Source organism: Protopterus annectens, chromosome 3.part1, assembly GCF_019279795.1.
Source record: "Protopterus annectens isolate FY-2018-M chromosome 3.part1, PAN1.0, whole genome shotgun sequence".
Taxonomy (NCBI): Eukaryota; Metazoa; Chordata; order Ceratodontiformes; family Protopteridae; genus Protopterus; species Protopterus annectens.
In genome coordinates this window covers 65,191,211-65,208,961 of record NC_056732.1, presented here as the reverse complement: position 1 = coordinate 65,208,961, position 17,751 = coordinate 65,191,211, and the positions used below count along the sequence as shown (strand labels likewise).

At 41.3% G+C, this 17,751-nt stretch overlaps 1 protein-coding gene across 1 annotated transcript in view; it reads right to left on the bottom strand.

Annotated features, from left to right (window-relative positions):
• TBC1D31 (TBC1 domain family member 31) overlaps window positions 1–17,751 on the bottom strand; it is a 1,335,355-nt gene that overhangs the window by 1,257,360 nt on the left and 60,244 nt on the right. The window contains exon 3 of the mRNA XM_044066576.1: window positions 7,675–7,790. Within this exon, the coding sequence (XP_043922511.1) occupies window positions 7,675–7,790 (116 nt within the window). The remainder of the gene's footprint in view (window positions 1–7,674; window positions 7,791–17,751) is intronic.

The window sequence follows — 17,751 nt, the reverse complement described above, 5'->3', positions numbered from 1 at the left end:
AATGGGTTGGCGCACTTCTGTTTCACACATTGTACGAACCTCTTGCATATTAATTCTGCAATTGCTGCAACTGGGAGAATTTTCCTTACTCCAAGTTATGACTATCTTCAAGTTAGCATATATATAAGTAACGGGTGTGGACAACAGGGCAAAGCTCAAGGCAAAGTAAATAAATAAATAAATAAATTTGAAGTGTTACAGTAGGTTTTGACATTCACTGTCTACTGCAAATTACACTTCAGTGTTCATGCAGTTTAGCACAGAACATTCATGGCAAGATGTTTATTCATAAAGTCAAAAAACTTTGATCTGTTTGGAAAAAGAAGCATCTGAGGAAGTGCAAAAGTATAAACAACAAAACCTAGAGATATTTGAAAAATATAAAAAAGAAATATGGACATGGGAAAGAAAGAGAGATTTGATATGGTACAATATTTATGCAAAGGAGAAAGCCAAGTTAACTAATATACAGAAGGTAGTCTCAACTATATTTGAAGAGAAATACAGGCAAAAGCATCCAGATATGGAAGATTTCGCAATAAAAAATTAATATCACAAAGATGTAATGTAGAAAAGAAGATTAGCAAAGCAGAAGTTAAAGAAAGAGAAGTTGAAGTTATGGAGTGCCTGTGAAGTGAAGGATTTAGTGTAGAAGGTCTAACACAGACTACATCACAGCATGATGGAGCGAGTCCCCAGAATAAGTAAAAACAGGAAGATCAGGAGACATGTGAAGAAGAAATATGGACATGGGAAAGGAAAAGAGATTTAATATGGTGTAATATTCATGCAAAGGAGAAAACAAAACTAACCAAAACAAAAAGAGCAGCACCAAAGATATTTGAAGAGAAATACAGGCACAGGAATCCAGACATGGAAAACTTTAAAATACAAAAAATAGGAAGACTAAGACGAAAAGTAGAAAAAGAGATTAGTAATGGAGAAGTCAAAGAAATAGAAATTGAAGTTATGGAGGAGCTGCAAAGAGAAGGATTTGTGTAGAAAAATCGAATGCAGAAAGCACCATAACAGGATAGAGCAATGGATATCCAAATTAAGGGGAAACCAGTGGAACAGGAAGCAATTGGTCAGGTGCCATATCAAGACATTTTGGAGCCTTCCACAGGAAACCAGTATAAACATTCACTTGAAGCTGGACAGCAAGGAAAGGAACAGGAAACTCTGATGCAGTTAATGTTGAGGAGTGATAGGCCAGTGAGTTCCTATATGACAGAGCAACAGATGACACAAGATGAAACTGAACAGAATGTGCTACAGGAAGATGCTATAAAACTTTCTACAGAATGCCCGCAGTAAATGGAAAATAAGGGATGTGCTCTCAGCTTGGAAGAAAATGAGGTAAAAGAAGAGTTGCTTGATTTAATGAACATGGACAGATATATTAAGATCAATGACAGAAATAGACTGCGGAAGGTCAATAAAACCACAAAAGTCAGAATTCTGATAAAACAAATTAACACAGTAATTAGGACTGTCCATAGAGATCCATGCGGCATAACATGTAAACAGGATATATTACTGTGCTGCTAAATTAATAACTGATAAAGTTCTACCACAAGAACACAGGGTAGTGAGAGAAAGGAAGGGGAGAAATCGAGTACCATCATGGAAGTACTGAACAGAGAAAACTATAAAGCAATTAAGACAAGAAGTGTTACTGTTAGAAGATTATAGAAGGGGGAATAGATCAACAAAAATAAGAAAGACAGATGTGATTAAAGCAATGCACAGCATTAAAACAGGCCATGATAAAATTTCAGCACAAGTGGAAAAACTTAGAAGATACACAGATAAATATAAGGGAAAAGTACAAAATAAGCAATTTACTGATGACACAAAAAAGTTTTACAGAGAAATGGGAAACAAGGTAAAAGGAATTGAAAGACTGCCAAAAAAGTAGTAGTAGATATATTTTGGAGAAGTATTTAAGAAGATCCTGTGGAACATAAAGATGCTAAATGGATAGAAGAAGTAAAAGAAAAAATAAGAAGTTTAAAGGTACAGGATATGAAATGGGATGAAGTAACAGTCAGAGAGATTGAAACAAAGTTAAGAAAAGCCTCTAACTGGAAAACACCAGGCCTAGATGCAGTACCTAACTTTTGGCTAAAAGTATTAACATCTTTGCACGAGGACTTAACCATGAGTAAGAACTATTTATATGCACACCCCGAATAGACACCACACTGGCTAACAACAGGCAAAACAATGCTCTTACTTAATAGTAAACCTGCAAGCTACTCTAAAAATTATAGAGCAATAACTTGCCTTCCAACATGTATAAATTATACACGGGAATTGACACAGACAGAGTTTATAGTCATTTAGAAGAAATCTCAATTATGGCAGTACAACAAAAGGGCAATAAAAAGTCATATGGAACAAAGGATCATTTGTTGTTAAATAAATTTATAGTGGAGAACTGTAAAAAGGGAAAGAATCTAGTATGGCATGGATTGACTACAAAAAAGCATTTCACAGTATCCCACATTCATGGATAAAAGAGTGCTTAAAAATGTACAAGATACACCCTACACTGACTGACTACATTACAGTAACCATGAAACAATGACAGACCACTTTGCAATTAAGCCATGATAAAGGACAGATTATTATCCTAGGGATAAAAATTCAAAGGGGGATATTCCAGGGTGACTCTCTGTCACCGTTGCTATTCTGCCTTGCCTTTAATCCATAATGCTGTTTACTTAACATCTTAGGCCATAGCTATAATTTGGCTCTTAGAAAACAACAAACTCTAATGGCTTCTTATCTTTTCTTTGTCGATGATTTAAAACTGTATAGCTCATCAGATGAGGAACTGAAAGCTGCAGGTTGTCAAAACTTTTTCAGATGATATTAGAATGTCATTTGGTCTTGATAAATGTGCAAAAGCAACCTTTAAAGCAGGAAAATTGCAGCACCAGGAAAACATCAGTTTGGGAGAAGAATGTGATATAAAAGAACTTGAGCAAGAGGGAGTGTATAAATACTTGGGAATTGATGAAGTGTTGGCAGTGAAACATGAACAAATGTAAATAAAACTCAGTAAGGAATACTTTAGAAGAATTAAATTAATCCTGAGAACAGCACTGATATCTAGGAACAAGATCTAAGCTATAAATCAATTTGCCCTTCCTGTCCTAACTTACAGTTTTGGAGTGACTGACTGGCCCCAAAAAGTGTTAGATAGATTAGATATTAAAACAAAACGGATGCTTCATCCTCACCAAATGATTTATAAAAATCAGTGTATACCAAGATTATATATTCCCCGTTCCGAAGGAGGGATGGGACTCCATGAAACTGATCACATGTACAGATCTGCAATCGTGGGACTCCACACATATCTACTGACCTCACAAGATCCAAATGTAGTGAAAGTTTTGAAATACGAGGAGAATAAATCTAAGATGACCTCTCTGCTTAATTTAGCAGAAGCATATCAACGTCAAGCAGGAATGGAAATCAAACCAGAAGTAGATAAAAACAAGGCAACAAATGAATGTGCCAAAAAAACAAAAGAAAGGCAAGAAATGTGGAAAAAACATAAATATAGTTGCAAGTATAGAAAACTTCTGGAAGAGCCTCATGTTGATCAAGAGCAAATGGAGGAATGGTTAAGGAGAGGCAAATTCAAACCAAGAAATGAAAAGGTTAATATTGGAAGCCCAAAATAGTGGGCTACGTACACTCAGGTTTACAAAGTCCATTCAACATGTGGGAGAAACAGACAAATGTAGGTTTTGTAAAACTGAAATGGAAAAGTCCATTCAACATGTGGGAGAAACAGACAAATGTAGGTTTTGTAAAACTGAAATGGAAACAGTCACACAGCTCATTGCTGGTTGCGACACACTAATGGCAGAAGGACTGTATACTGAAAGGCATAATAATGTGTGGCGAGACTGTTGCACTGGGGATTGTGCAAACATTATGATATCAAAGTGGCTGAAAAACACTGGAAACATGAGCCATAAAGCATCATAGAAAATAATGAAGTTTATATCACATGGGATCACCCATTACCAACAGTTCAAGAGATAGATGCTAGAAAACCGGATATAATGGTCCAAGAAAAGAAGACAAAAGTAGCATTGATCATTGAAATTGCCACACCCAGTGACTATAGTGTCTTGCGTACAGACAGACACAAAGTCATAAAATACCAGGATCTGCAGGCAGAAACAACACCAATGTGGAAGAAAGATACCCAGACAGTTCCAACAGAAGTAGTAGCAATGGGTCTTATAAAAAATAATTTACAATCATATTTAAATATGTGAACAATCCATGTAAGCCCATACGAATTGCTGAAGGAGTCATTACTGGGCACACTGCGGGTACTGCGAAGAGCACTACTGGCTGACATCAAAGATTGAGGCAACACTAATTTCATGAACTTTAATCATACTTTGACTTAGGAATGGGGTCCATTCCTGCTAGGGTATTAGAAACCCAAAAGATTTGGAGAAATTAGAAAAGTCAAAAATAATAAATTAATTTTAGTATAGATGACTTTTAGTATTCGAGGTGTTTTCAATATTGTAATAGATGAGCATACATTAAAAATAATTGTGGCATCTATGTGTAAACAGATCTAAATAACTTTTATTTATTTTTTTTTATATATACTAAAATGTAATTCATAAGGGGTTAATAAACTGAAAGTTAATATTGAACTTGGTTAACAACACAAATTTAATATACAGCTTTAACTCTTACTCTTTGTAATAGTTACCTTTAGGATCCGTAGTTAGGATAGTTAAAATAGTCTAAACGTATTAATGCTTTTTGCAAGTACTTCTCTTATATCTCTGTCTCAATATATACACATACGCTATTGATGTTTTTGTTACATACGTTCCTTTTCATGTATAAATAAATAAACATTACATTGGGAAAAAAATAATAAATTAATAAAAAAAGGTTTTCGGCCTAAAGTTACCAAAGGTAGAATCTTCACATGTGTATTAATTTTTACCCTTATTTCATAAAATACAAAGTCCTACCGACGATGATTTTGTGCTCTTTCTGGTATTATGAATCTGTAGTTAGCAAACATTTTAAACAAACACCTGTATCAAAAAAAAAAAAAAAATCAAAGTAAGGTAACTAATAGAAAAATATTATGCAGGTCTTAACCAAGAATGTTCTTGCTATATATGTTTTCTCTACATAATTAGACCGTTTAAACATAAATAAAATGTATACAAAACAGATACAGAGGCAAAACATCAAATGAGGCATAAGAATGCTTGTATGTCATGATAAGAAATAAATATACTGTAGAGACAGAGACAGTCTCTGGGATCTCCAGTATTTAAAGTTACCACCATAAGGTAGCAATACTGGGCAGCCCACTACAAACTGCAGATGAAGCTTTACAATTGTTTTCAGACCTGAACCTGGAATATTATTGCAAGTTAAGACCTACTACAAGGGGCTATCTCAGCAACACAAAGCTTTCCTGGACCAGGGTCACTGAGGAATATGAATACCTTATTTATGTCACATTTATGGATGCATGCATGGCCTAGTACAGCCAGGTTTGGTTAGCAGTTCAGGCACTTGGCAGAAAAGGCATGGAGGATGGACATGCACATCCTTGGGAGGAGAATGCTCTTGTACTAACTAACTACCACATATGCTGCTGTCTGGGGCCAGTAATTTGCTTGGAGTATTGTCTGCAGGGAGTGGGACTCTGGCTAAATTGCACTTGGAGACATGTCTAAGATGCCATACTGTCCAGTATATCTCAGCCCCTGAGATGTGGTAGTAGCATGCAAGGATTGGGAAATTAGGGATAAAGGAAAAAAAAAAACTCATTAACAGCACTGTGACATTACCCCATGATCCACAGTTTCCTCACTGGCCCTGGATATGGATCAGGTACAGCCTTGGGGAGGCTATGACGGGACCAGCAGACCTGATGGATAAGAGGATCTTTGAGGCTGATGGTCAGCTGTTGACAGCAAAAAAGAGTTGCAATACAATCATGCAGCTGCAGCCATAAAGTTATATGGAAATAAAGCCAGCTCTACTTATGGACTCGGAGCCAAGAAATACTCTAACTTAAACACAAAACACGAGCCTGGTCTGCAAGGCCATGGAACGTATCATCATGGAACTCATAAACAAAGACATTGGTAACCTCCAAACTCTGGATCCCACCCAGTCTGGGTTTGTGAAAGGCACATCATGCCTCCTGAACCTGATCGACTTCTTTGAGGCAGTCACCAAAGCCGTAGATGAGGGTAAGGTGCTTCACACAGCCTATCTTGACCTCGCCAAGGCTTTCAACACCATCCCCCATTCTGGAATTATAGCTAAACTCACTAAACTAGGTATAAATCCCTACGTCACAAGATGGGTTACCAACTGGCTCACTGACAGAACCCACACTGTAAAAGTTGCAGACTCCAAATCTGACCTCAAAGCAGTGACAAGTGGAGTACCACAGGGTTCCGTCCTAGGACTTCTCCTGTTTGGTATCTACTTCTCTGAAGTACAGGCTAACACAGAAGGCCTGTGGCTAACAAAGTTCACAGATGACTGCAAACTAGGAGCCATAGTCAAGTCCCCAAATGATGTGGACATCCGACAGAAGGGCCTCGCCGAGACAGATGCCTGGTGTCAGAGCCATGGCCTCAAGCTCTGTGCCAAAAAGTGCAGTGTCATCCCCTTTGGTAAAAACTCTGTACCCATGAACCATCACATAGGCAGCAATCTACTTAACACTGAATGCGTGATAAGAGACCTTGCGACCCAGGTGGACAGTAGTCTCTCCTTTGATAGTCACATCGCCACAGTAGTCAGGAAGTCCTTCTACGTGGCACACCTCATCATAAAAGGGTTCTCATCCAGGAAAAAAGAGGTCATTGTTCCCCTCTCCTCGACACTCATTAGACCCATTATAGAGTACAACCCCCCTTTTGGAATGCACCTCACAAGACATCTGCAGCAGCTGGAAAGGCCACAGAAGTACCTCACAAAGAGATTACTGGCCTCAAACAAATGCCCTACACTGACCACCTCAAAAAACTCCAGCTTTACTCCGTAGCATATCGCCTTCTCCGAGGTGATCTCTGCCTAACATATAAAGCTAGGTCAAACCCAGAGCTGTTGGACATGCTACACCTAAAGAAATCCCAATCTCTCCGAGCTACACGCTCTAGGGACCTAAACCTTGTCACCACAACAAACAGGACATGCTGGAGGGATAGATTCCTGTCCCAGAGACTTCCCATACTCGGGAACAGGCTACCCATGTATGTCAAGCAAAGTTCTTCATTAGCACTCTTCAAGAAAAATCTTGATGAGTGGATGGAAAATATGAAATACACCCCGGGGATCACTTCTGTGTCTCTGCTTGACAGTGGCACATGAAAATAACTTTCTTGGGTGGCGTAATCCAGGGAACCTTGTTGGCTAGGCTTACATAGGCCCTTGGGCCGATAGCCTAGTACCTACCTATCAACAAAGGTATAGGATGCCAGTTATTCTCATTCCCAGAAAGTAAGAATCAAGTTATCCCTTCTGTCTGCAATTTCAAAGCAACTGAAGAGTTCAGCTCGATGGCCAAGATGGGATAATAAGACATTAGATATTACATACTAAAACTAAAATATGCTATAAAACAACCACACTTACCTGTGTCAAAGCACTTAATGGAATAGTCAGCAAGGGCCACAAGGTATTCAGTCTTCCTACGCAGACTAAAGGCCAGTGCAGTGCATGCCTGTCCTGTCCTCTGGCAAAGGTGAAACCTGATATGATATAAAGATTAAAAAAAAAAGACAATTTTTACTTGTAACTAGTTTTTACACTTGACACATTTACTACATTTCATGTTTCATTCATTCACTACTCCCATTCCACCAAATGATCTTAAGCATTTAAGGATCCATTTAATGTTTATCACATTGTTTATTCTCTCTAGAGGCAAAAACTGGGTAAACACAAAAACATAACACTACAGGACTGGAGCTTTTTAAATAGTATATTATCAATTGCTACACATTCCTTGGCTCCAAAAGTGTAAGAATATCAATGCTGCAGTATATTCTTGTGTAGAATCCTATCTGTACCTCTCATGTACCATTGCTGCTGCCCCTTCAGGCTCCACCAGAGGGAAGGGACAGTCTGGCAGTTTAAAGCACCCAATTCCCCAAAAGAACAGAACTGGCCATAAGTATCAATCCAATAAAACTATCACTATCAGCCAGTCCTTCATACAGCAAGAATGCTAATTGAACCCAGGTCACAGGCACAGCAAATGTGAATTTCACATCATCACTATCTGGCAGAAGCCAACTTTATTATTTTTTTGTTTCTGACTTACAGTTGGTACCCCTTCGTCATCACCTCTATCCATCACACCAACAACTACAGAGGCATCCTAGCCCAGCTGCCACTTAACAAAAAATTCTCTCTCAAATTATCTCCCCATCAATAACCAGAAGGGAGGACCCCCAACTCTTAGAAAAGGACTGGGCAAAGACCTTGTGCCTACTCGGCTCCAAAATTCACTAAGTCTGTCTTTTTCTGTCATACTTCTCACTAATTCACTTAAATGTGAACAAAGGCAGCATGTTTTACAGCTTTACAAGTAAAAATGTTAACACAACCAATGCTTTCTTTGGACATAAAAGATCTGTGGGTACTTACACTGATATCATAGGATCACAGGAGGTTACTAGGCTAATGGCCCTATGGCCCTTACAAGCCTAGCCAAGAGTTTATCCCAAAAAAGAAACCTCAGTCAACACCTGTCTCCCCTGTCAATGAGGGTCACAGGTAGATTCCCCTAGGACAAATCTGTGGTTTCCATCCAATCATCAAGGTTGCACTTGAAGAGGGTCAGTGAAGTACTCTGGTACACATGTATGGGAAGTCTCTTTCAGAGACAGGGCAGCCACTGGGGGACAAACCTCTCTCTCCAGCAGGTTTTGTTAATGTCACGTATTAGATTTACGCCTTTCGAGCGGTAATGCGTGAGGAGTTAAACTTATGGATATGGAGCATCTCTAGTACGGCAGGGTCCAAGATTGCCTTGTAGGTGAAACACAGATCATGTTTAAGCAATCTGTATGATACCAAGTAGGAGTGACAGTGATTTGAGCCTGTCCACATAGGACATGTGTTGGAGGCCATGGATTCTCTTTGTGAGGTATTTCTGTGGTCTTTCCAGCTGGTGCAGGTGTTTGGAAAGGTACATACCAAACAGGACATTGTACTCAATTATTGGCTAATGAGGGAGGAGTACAGAGATGTGATAACCTCCTTTTTTTCTTGATGCAATCCCTTTACTTATGAGATGAACCAAGTAAAATGTTTTTCTATCCAGTACTGCTACATGATGGTCGAATGTGAGATTGTTGTCAACCTGTGTACCCAAGTCTCTCACCAAAGGTTGTATGCTTAGGGGGTTGCCGTTGATGTGGTAACCAGTAGGGGCCATGCTTTGTCCAAATGGTATGACAATGCATTTTTTTGCATTTAACTTAAGGCCATGACCCTGGCACCAGTCATTTGTTGCTGTGGAACCCTCTTGTAGTATGTTAACATCATTTAGGGAGTCAATGACAGCATCCAACTTACATTTGTCTGCAAACTTAGTCAGCCACAGGCCTTTTGTCTTTGCCTGGACCTCTGAGAAGTAAATGCCAAACAGTAGGGGTCCCAGGACAGATCCCTGGGGAACACCATTAGTGACAGGTCTGCTGTCGGAGATGGAGGCGCCTATTTTTATCTTGTGGGTCCCATCAGTGAGCCAGTTGGTCACCCATCTGATAAGATAGGGATTTATGGCAAGTTGTGTTAGCTTTTAGATGATGCCTGAATGGGGGGATTGTGTCAAAGGCTTTGGCCAAGTCAAGGTAAGCTGAATGTACTGACCTTCCCTCATCCAGGGCCATGGTGACAGTCTCAAAAAAGTAAGCCAAGTTCAACAGGCAAGATCTGTCCTTGACAAATCTAAACTGGGTGGGGTCAAGTACTTGGAGATTGCCTATGTCCTTGTTTATGAAGTCCATAATAATACGCTCCATGGCTTTACAGATCATACTTGTCAAGCTAATGGGACAACAGTTTCCAGGGTCAGTAGTGACACCATCTTTGTGCAAGGGAATGACAATGGCAGTTCTCCACTCTGCTGAAATGAAGCCTGTACTTAGGTTGGGGATGAATAAGGTGCTCAGTGACTAAGCTAGTTCTTGCTGGAGATGGTGTAGAATACAGCCTGGGATACTATCAGGTCCCAAGGAAGCTGTGTTCTTTGCCTTAGAAAGGGCCTTTAACACTTTATCTATGGAGATGTGAGGTGCCAGACGAGTACTGGGGCTATCGAATGGCCCTTCAGGGGGACAGGGGGTGAAGTTTGCACTGAACCTATCTGCTAGCAGGTTGGCTACGTCAACAGGATCAGTGCAAGTGGTACCATTAATTACTAATTCAAAACAAACCTAGGCTTTGCCATGGAGGTTCCTGATGTAACTGAAGAAGGCTTTGTGGTTTCCCTTTGTTTCGGAGGCTAGTTTCGATTGATAATTGGCTTTGGAGGTTTTCATTAGTGATCTAAGTTGCTTGTTAAGGCTGAGGAGGGAGTTTTTCCAATTCAGAATTTCTGCCTTTTTACCCTTGGATAAAAGTTTCTTCTTTTTATTGTAAAGCCTGTTGCTATAGGATGTCCACCAGATAGGTTTGTATTTCCTTGAGGAGCAGGTTTTAGTTCTGTTGGGTATGGCAGAGTCCATCCAGTTGCACCGGTGCTTCTATACTGCACTGGCATACTGTTCAGCATAGTTTTCTGCGTCCTTCTGAGGGAGGCGGTGGTGTGAAGCTACTGATACCCTCCCCCTCCCTTAGGAGGTTGTAGTCAACTTTTGAGATGTTTTTTAGCCTGGTTACAGCTGGGGGGGGGGGTGGACGGGATAGACACTTCGAATGAGACAGACCAATGGTCTGATTTCACCAGGGAAGAACTTACTATGGAGGTGGTGCAGCGGTCACCCATGTTGGTGAGAACCAAGTCTAGAATGCTTTCTCCCCTTGTGTGGGATTAGACAAGTTGGTCTAGTGTGTTACAATTGATGAAGTCAAGGAATCATTGGGTGAGTACATTAGAGCAGGAATAGTTCACTCAGCTTATGGTGGGGTAGTTGAAGTCACAAAGAATCAGGGTGTTAGGGGGTACCCTGATGAAGTCAAGTAGGTCCAGGTAGGAGTGGGTGTCCTGAGTCATGAAGAGGGGTTTTTAGCTGGCTAATATCTTGGAAGGGTGTCTTGCCAACTATCAGTTGCACCTGGAGTAGTTCTAGTGTGTCAAACTGGCAAAACAGTCTGTAGGTATGCTTGCCTTTAATGAAGATAGAGACTCCACCACCCTCAGTCTTCAGACCTCATTTTGGGGTCAGAATTTGTGGAATTAGGTATAGCCTCGTAAGGTAGGAGTGCTCTCTGCAGCCTTGAACCAAGCTTCCATAACTGCACAGATGTCGGCATCTTCCAGTGTGAGGAGAGCCTCCTGTAAGTGCATTTTCAGGTTAAGGCCCTTAGCGTTAAGCAGCATGACCTGCAGTTTGCTTTTTGACAGATCTCTTATGATGGAAGATTTTTCTTAGGGACAATGCCTAAAAAAGGAACAATGGGAGAGACGAGACAAGATCCTTGGCCAGAATCTGGAATCCCAGGGTGACAGGTGAAGGCCATCTCTGGCGAAGCATCAAGGGCTGTAAACCATGTCACCTCAGGCAGACAGATACTGGATCCCCTTGGAATGACACCTGAAACTACACCAATTGTTGAAGTCAATTACTTTTTGTTGGTATTGTGATGTGGATGCTGATTAGGGCTAGGGTCACACCTGCCTGGGACACATACTCAGAGCTCAATCATGTTTCTCTTCATACAGTCCAGGGAGATGCATCTCAAGTCACTCATACCAACATGGACAATGACAAAGTCATACGTATACCTGTTGTGTAGAGACTTAAGTGCGTGTGTAATGTGGTGGATTCTGGCACCTGACAAACAAATGACCGTGACCTTCTCCTTGTCTTGCCTGGTAGGAAGGACATCAGTGTGTCTTACAACTGAGTCACCAATGACTAGTATGTTTGGTTTCTTGTTATGCCTTATGGGCTGTGTTGGTTTATTGTTATGCCTTATGGGCTGTGTTTGTGAGACACTGGTGTGCTGTCTGTGATGTGTTTGGTGTTCTGTGTGGAATATTTGTGAGTGTGTTTTGGAGGTCTGCTGATCTTCAAGGCAGCCAGCTGCACCACATAACTATAGGGAGTTTTCTGACAGTAAACTCCTTTGTACAACTCTTTCACTCTACAGCTCCTGTGTTTGGAGTGCATGTTCATCCCAGTGTTGCATACAATGGCTCTCAATAGCAAATCTATGAGGATACACTAGAATCCATTCTCCCCATTTCTGCTCCCACAGAACCAGAGTAAGTCACATAAGAAAAGCAAACATAATCCGTCTGCAAAGTAGTAAAGAGGCTGTTCAACCACAAGGAATAAATGATAGTAACAAGCACAAATGCAGAGGACCTTGTTGGAGAAAAAAGAATGTGGTAAGCATTCACATGTCTTACATTTTAAGAGAGTATTTGCAGTGAGTAAGATCTGGGAAGTATCACAAACATTATCAAAATATGCTTGTAAGAGCCAAAGAGGCCTAAAAAGGGAGAGCTCAGAAAGCTGAAATCCTTAAGCACAGAAGCTTCAAAAGAGGCCAAATTCCAAAAATCACACAATGTACAGTAATACTTCGTAAAAATACACATACACCAGGTGGCAGTGGCACAAAAGTCTGCAGTGGCTACATTTTTAAAACAAGCACTGGTAGCAGCAACACCTCGGTGGAATAACCTCTGACAGTAGTGGTCAATGGGTCATTAACTGCCTGATGACAAAAAACAAAACCTATGCAGTCAGGAAGCCATACAGCTAATGGGTTGCCTAGTCACTACTCAGTCTTCCATAAGCAGAGCAAATGAGATGAAAAACTAGTCCATCTTCCTGTTCTTATGCATCCTCTTCAAGTATACCCTGAGCTGGCAAAACATAACCAGAGTATGAAGGCACCTCACCACTTGGATTTAGTTCCTAGAAAGGGAAAAAAGGGAGGGGATACAGATCCTGGGTGAGATAGGCTTCTGAGGGTACTCAAAGCAGAGTGCAGAGACTGGCATATCCCAGATTACTAGAGAATAAGCATACTGCTGTCAGTGGTCAAGAACAAAGGAAACACTCACAACTGTGAGCAGTATGGATGTAATAAACTCCTGTCACATTGCATGAAAGTTCTGGAGGTGTGACTGATAAACGAACACACAGATTAGTAGAAAGTATGATGGGAGATGAGCAGTTCGGATTCAGATCAGGATGCAACACCACTGACCTGATGTTTGCAGTGAGACAGACAGTTAAGAAGAAGCTAGAGATGAGGAAAAACTCCAAGTAGGCATTCCGAGACTTGGAGAAAGCATATGACAAGGGCCCAAGAAAGGTGATTTGGGCAGTCCTGCGGTGGTTCAAAGTCCCAGAAGCATTTGAAGATTTAGTTCAAGATAACTCCAGTATGAACAGTGCTTCGTCTCACAGAGGGGTTCCCAGTAAGAGTGGGTGCACATCAGGGTTCAGCTCTGAGCTCACTGCTGTTCATACTGGTGATGGATTACATTACCAAACAGATCGGAGGGGATAGTTCAACAAAGCTGCTGCATGCAATCAGACTCTGAGCAAGAACTTCAGCAAAGGATAGGGAAATGGAATGCAAAACTGAAGGCACATGGGATGAAGCAGAGTAAAGTATCTGGGAGGAGTGGTTGAGAAGAAGAGAAGTCGGATGAGGAGGTCAAAGCTAAAATCAGAGGGGATGCAGTCAACTGCCATCCACACAGTGTCAGGTGTAATATATGACAGAAGAATGCCAAAGAAGCTGAAAAGGAAGGTGCACAAAATGATGATGCAACCAGCACTACTGTATGGTACAGAAACCTGGGCAGTAAAGGCCAAGTAGTTGAGGAAGCTAGAGGTAATGGAAGTGAAATGTCTGAGATGGGTGGTAGGATGCACACTGTGAGACAGACAAAGAAATGAGGACATAAGAGCAGAAGCCAAAGTAGCTCCAATTGCAGAAAAGGTCAAAGAGAGAGAGAGAGATTTTGAGTCTGATTTGTATTTTACTGTTTTACTCTATTATTTTGTTCCTTTTTGACCATTTTTACTGTTTGTGCCTGCTTTTTACCTGCACTATTTTTCATACACCTGAACTCAAGTGCAGCCATCTTACATGGATACAGCCTTGTCTTAGCTGGGAATTGCTGGAGGAAGGATCATTGTGTGATTTCCTTTTAGCAGACTAGTTTAAAACTGTTCGACTATATACAAGCCTCATGTCTGCGTGCAGCTGCGCACTGCACAACTGGGGCTAGTGGCGCATTGTAGTGACCCAAATGCCTAGAAACAATTTTGTTTTTCCCTAGACACTGGTCAGTGAAATCCTCCCAGGTTCCCTGCTACACTGTGGGCAACACAGCTGCACACTTCTGCACTGCATTCAACTTAGCTGAGCACGGAGCAGCCTCGCCCCACTTTCCATACCTGATCTTCTATTGAGTAAGTTCCCTTGTTGATCCCAGACCAATAACTGATCTAATTTGCCCACTCAGAAATGAGTGCTTAAAAGTGACCTGCTACTATGGACAGTCAATTTCTCAACATTTCTCCAGCCAGCCTCATTGACACAGGCATTCTAAGGCAATGTAGCAATTGCGTCATGTATACTGACAACTACTTGCTCCTAAAGCAAACAAATACAGTATATGTGAGAGATGTAACTATACCATGAAACTAAAATTAGCCCTCTCGCATAACAATAAACAAGACATTAACAGGTTGTCCACACACACACACACACACACACACACACACACACACACACACACACACACACACACACACACCTCTCCACTCATGCAAGATAAGGTCAAGACACATAAACCCACATAAGTGGAGGTACTCACTAAGACCAGGTACCTCCCAAGCGCAAACAACCTACGCAAACTGGTACATGAACACAATCCACCACCACACATAACACACATATTAGTGTCTCAACAATTAAGCCCCTATAGGGTGGGAGGTTGGCATAATGGTTAAGTTGCTTACCTTACAGACACAAGCTGCAGCTTTTGATTCTCACATGGATAATTGGCTAGGCTTGAAATGGTCCCCAAGGGCAGTTAGCCTAGTACTAACCTATAAACTAATCTATGAACCTAAGGCAAAACACCTCAAAACCTAATGTACTAGTCACAGGTGACTCAATGAGACACAAGATCTCCACCTCACCAGAATGGACAAGGAGAAAGTCACAGTCAGCCACCTGTCAGGTGCCATGATCCATCAAATCATGCATGCACTCAAGTCACTCAGCAACAATTACTGTTATGATGCTATCCTAATACATGTTGGAGTGAATGATTTGAGACGTACCTCTCTGGATTATATGGAGAGAGACATGACTGAACTCTCAGATTATGTGTCCCAGGCAGGGTATGTCTCTAGCTCTAAGTCGCATTCTACCTTCACCTAGGATGATGCCACAATACATTGATTTCAATAACTGACTTAACGTCTGGTGTCACTACAGTTGGATCCAGAATCTGACAGCTCAGGAAGATATGGTCGACAGACCATGCTACTTTGCCAGAGATGGCCTTCACCTGTCTCCTCAAGACTTTTGGATACCGGCAAAGATACTTGCCTCCCCCATAGTGCCTTTTTTAGACAATGTCAAAATAACAAAACTTTCGACATAAAGAAATCCTCTAGAGACAAAAACAAGGTCATGCTGCTTAATGCTAGGAGCCTAAACAGTAAACTGCACTCACTGGAAGCACTCCCCACCTTGGAAGATGCTGGCGTCTCTGAAGTCACTGAGTTGGTTCAAGGTTGGATCAAGGCTGGAGAAAGCACCCTGGCCATACAAGGATACAATGTTTTTCACATGTTCAGACCTAAAAATGAGCAAAAAGAACCAAAGGTGGAGGTGTATCCATAGTCATTAAACCCAAATACACCTCGAGACAGGTAAAACAGTACGACTATGTTGAGCTACATCGGGTCTAAATAACTACAGGCACACCACCTACTTGGACTTGCTGGAGTCCCTCAGTATACAACGAAATACCTTGATCATGGGAGATTTCAACTATCCTTCCATTGATTGGGAGACTTATACGCACAGAAACACGATCACTCTGAGGTTCCCGGATTTTGTTAATTCAAATGCCCGGGAACAGTTGGTCTACACTTCTCAAACGTCCTAGACCTAGTGCTCACTAACATGGGGGGTCACTGCACTACCCCCGGTGTGTTGCCCTCCCTTGTAAGGTCAGACCATAAATCAGTCTCGTCTGTAGTAAAGATAAGACTTGATACCCTCACAGTTGCAAAAACACTGAAAATTTTCTCCAAAGCAAAATATAGCCTAATAAGCAAGAGCATAAAAAGTTTCAAAGCCCCTGCTAACACAGCCAACAATGACTCCTATACAGAAGAGTACACAAATGCCCTATATAACCACTTAAACAAATGTACTGACTCAGCTGACTAAAACCAGGCCCTCCAGAAAAAACAAGCCACTCAGGTGGACTGTAAGTATAAATAAGTTGGGTAACAAAAGAAACTGATATCCAAGAACAAGAGGGAACTTAACTCAACAAAGGAAGAATATCGCCCACACAAACAAGCAAATTAAAGTCCTCAAAGGCTAGTTACGAGAGCATTCCCTAGCTAAAGACAACCATAAGGCATTCTTTAGCTATGCCTGAAACATAAAAAGGAACGCTCAGCTGTGTGCCAAACTTACAGTGACTGGTACCAATCACACTGAACCTGAGGAAACTGGTAACCTGCTAGCTGACAGATTTGGCAATAAATAGTCATACAAGCACTCTCCAAGGCCAACAACAGGGCCTCTATGGGACCAGATAACATCCCAGGTTGCTTACTAAACAATCTAAAACAAGACCTAGCGGAACCACTTGGCATGTTTTTTAACCATAGCCTGAGCAATGGCTTTGTTCTGGCAGAGTGGAGAACAGTAACATTAATCCCCTTGCACAAAGGGGGCCCATCAGCTGACCCAGGAAATCATCGACCCAAAGCCTAACCAACCTTATCTGCAAGGCCACGGAAAGAATCATCATGGACCTTATCAACAAGGACACAGGTGACCTTCAAACTCTGGACCTGAACCAGTTTGGTTTCGTCAAGAGTAGATCTTGCTTATTAAACCTCGTGGACATTTTTCAGAATGTCACCAAAGTCCTGGATGAGGGCAAAGCAGCACATATCTTGAGTTAACCAAGGCTTTTGACACAATCCCCCACTCAGGGATCATTGAGAAACTCTCCCAGCTGAGGATTAACCCATATATCACTAGATGGGTACCCAACTGGTTTACCAACAGTATTGTTAAAGTCAGGGAGTCCACCTCCACTACTAGATCAATTACCAGTGGGGTACCACAAGGATCTGTGCTGGGCCCTCTACTGTTTGGAATCTATTTCTCTGAGGTCCAGGTGAAAGTAGATGGCCGGTAGCTTACCAAGTCTGCAGATGACTGCAAACTTGGCGCAATCAGTGAGACCCCAATGATGTAAATATATTACAGAATGGACTGACTCAGACAAATGATTGGTGC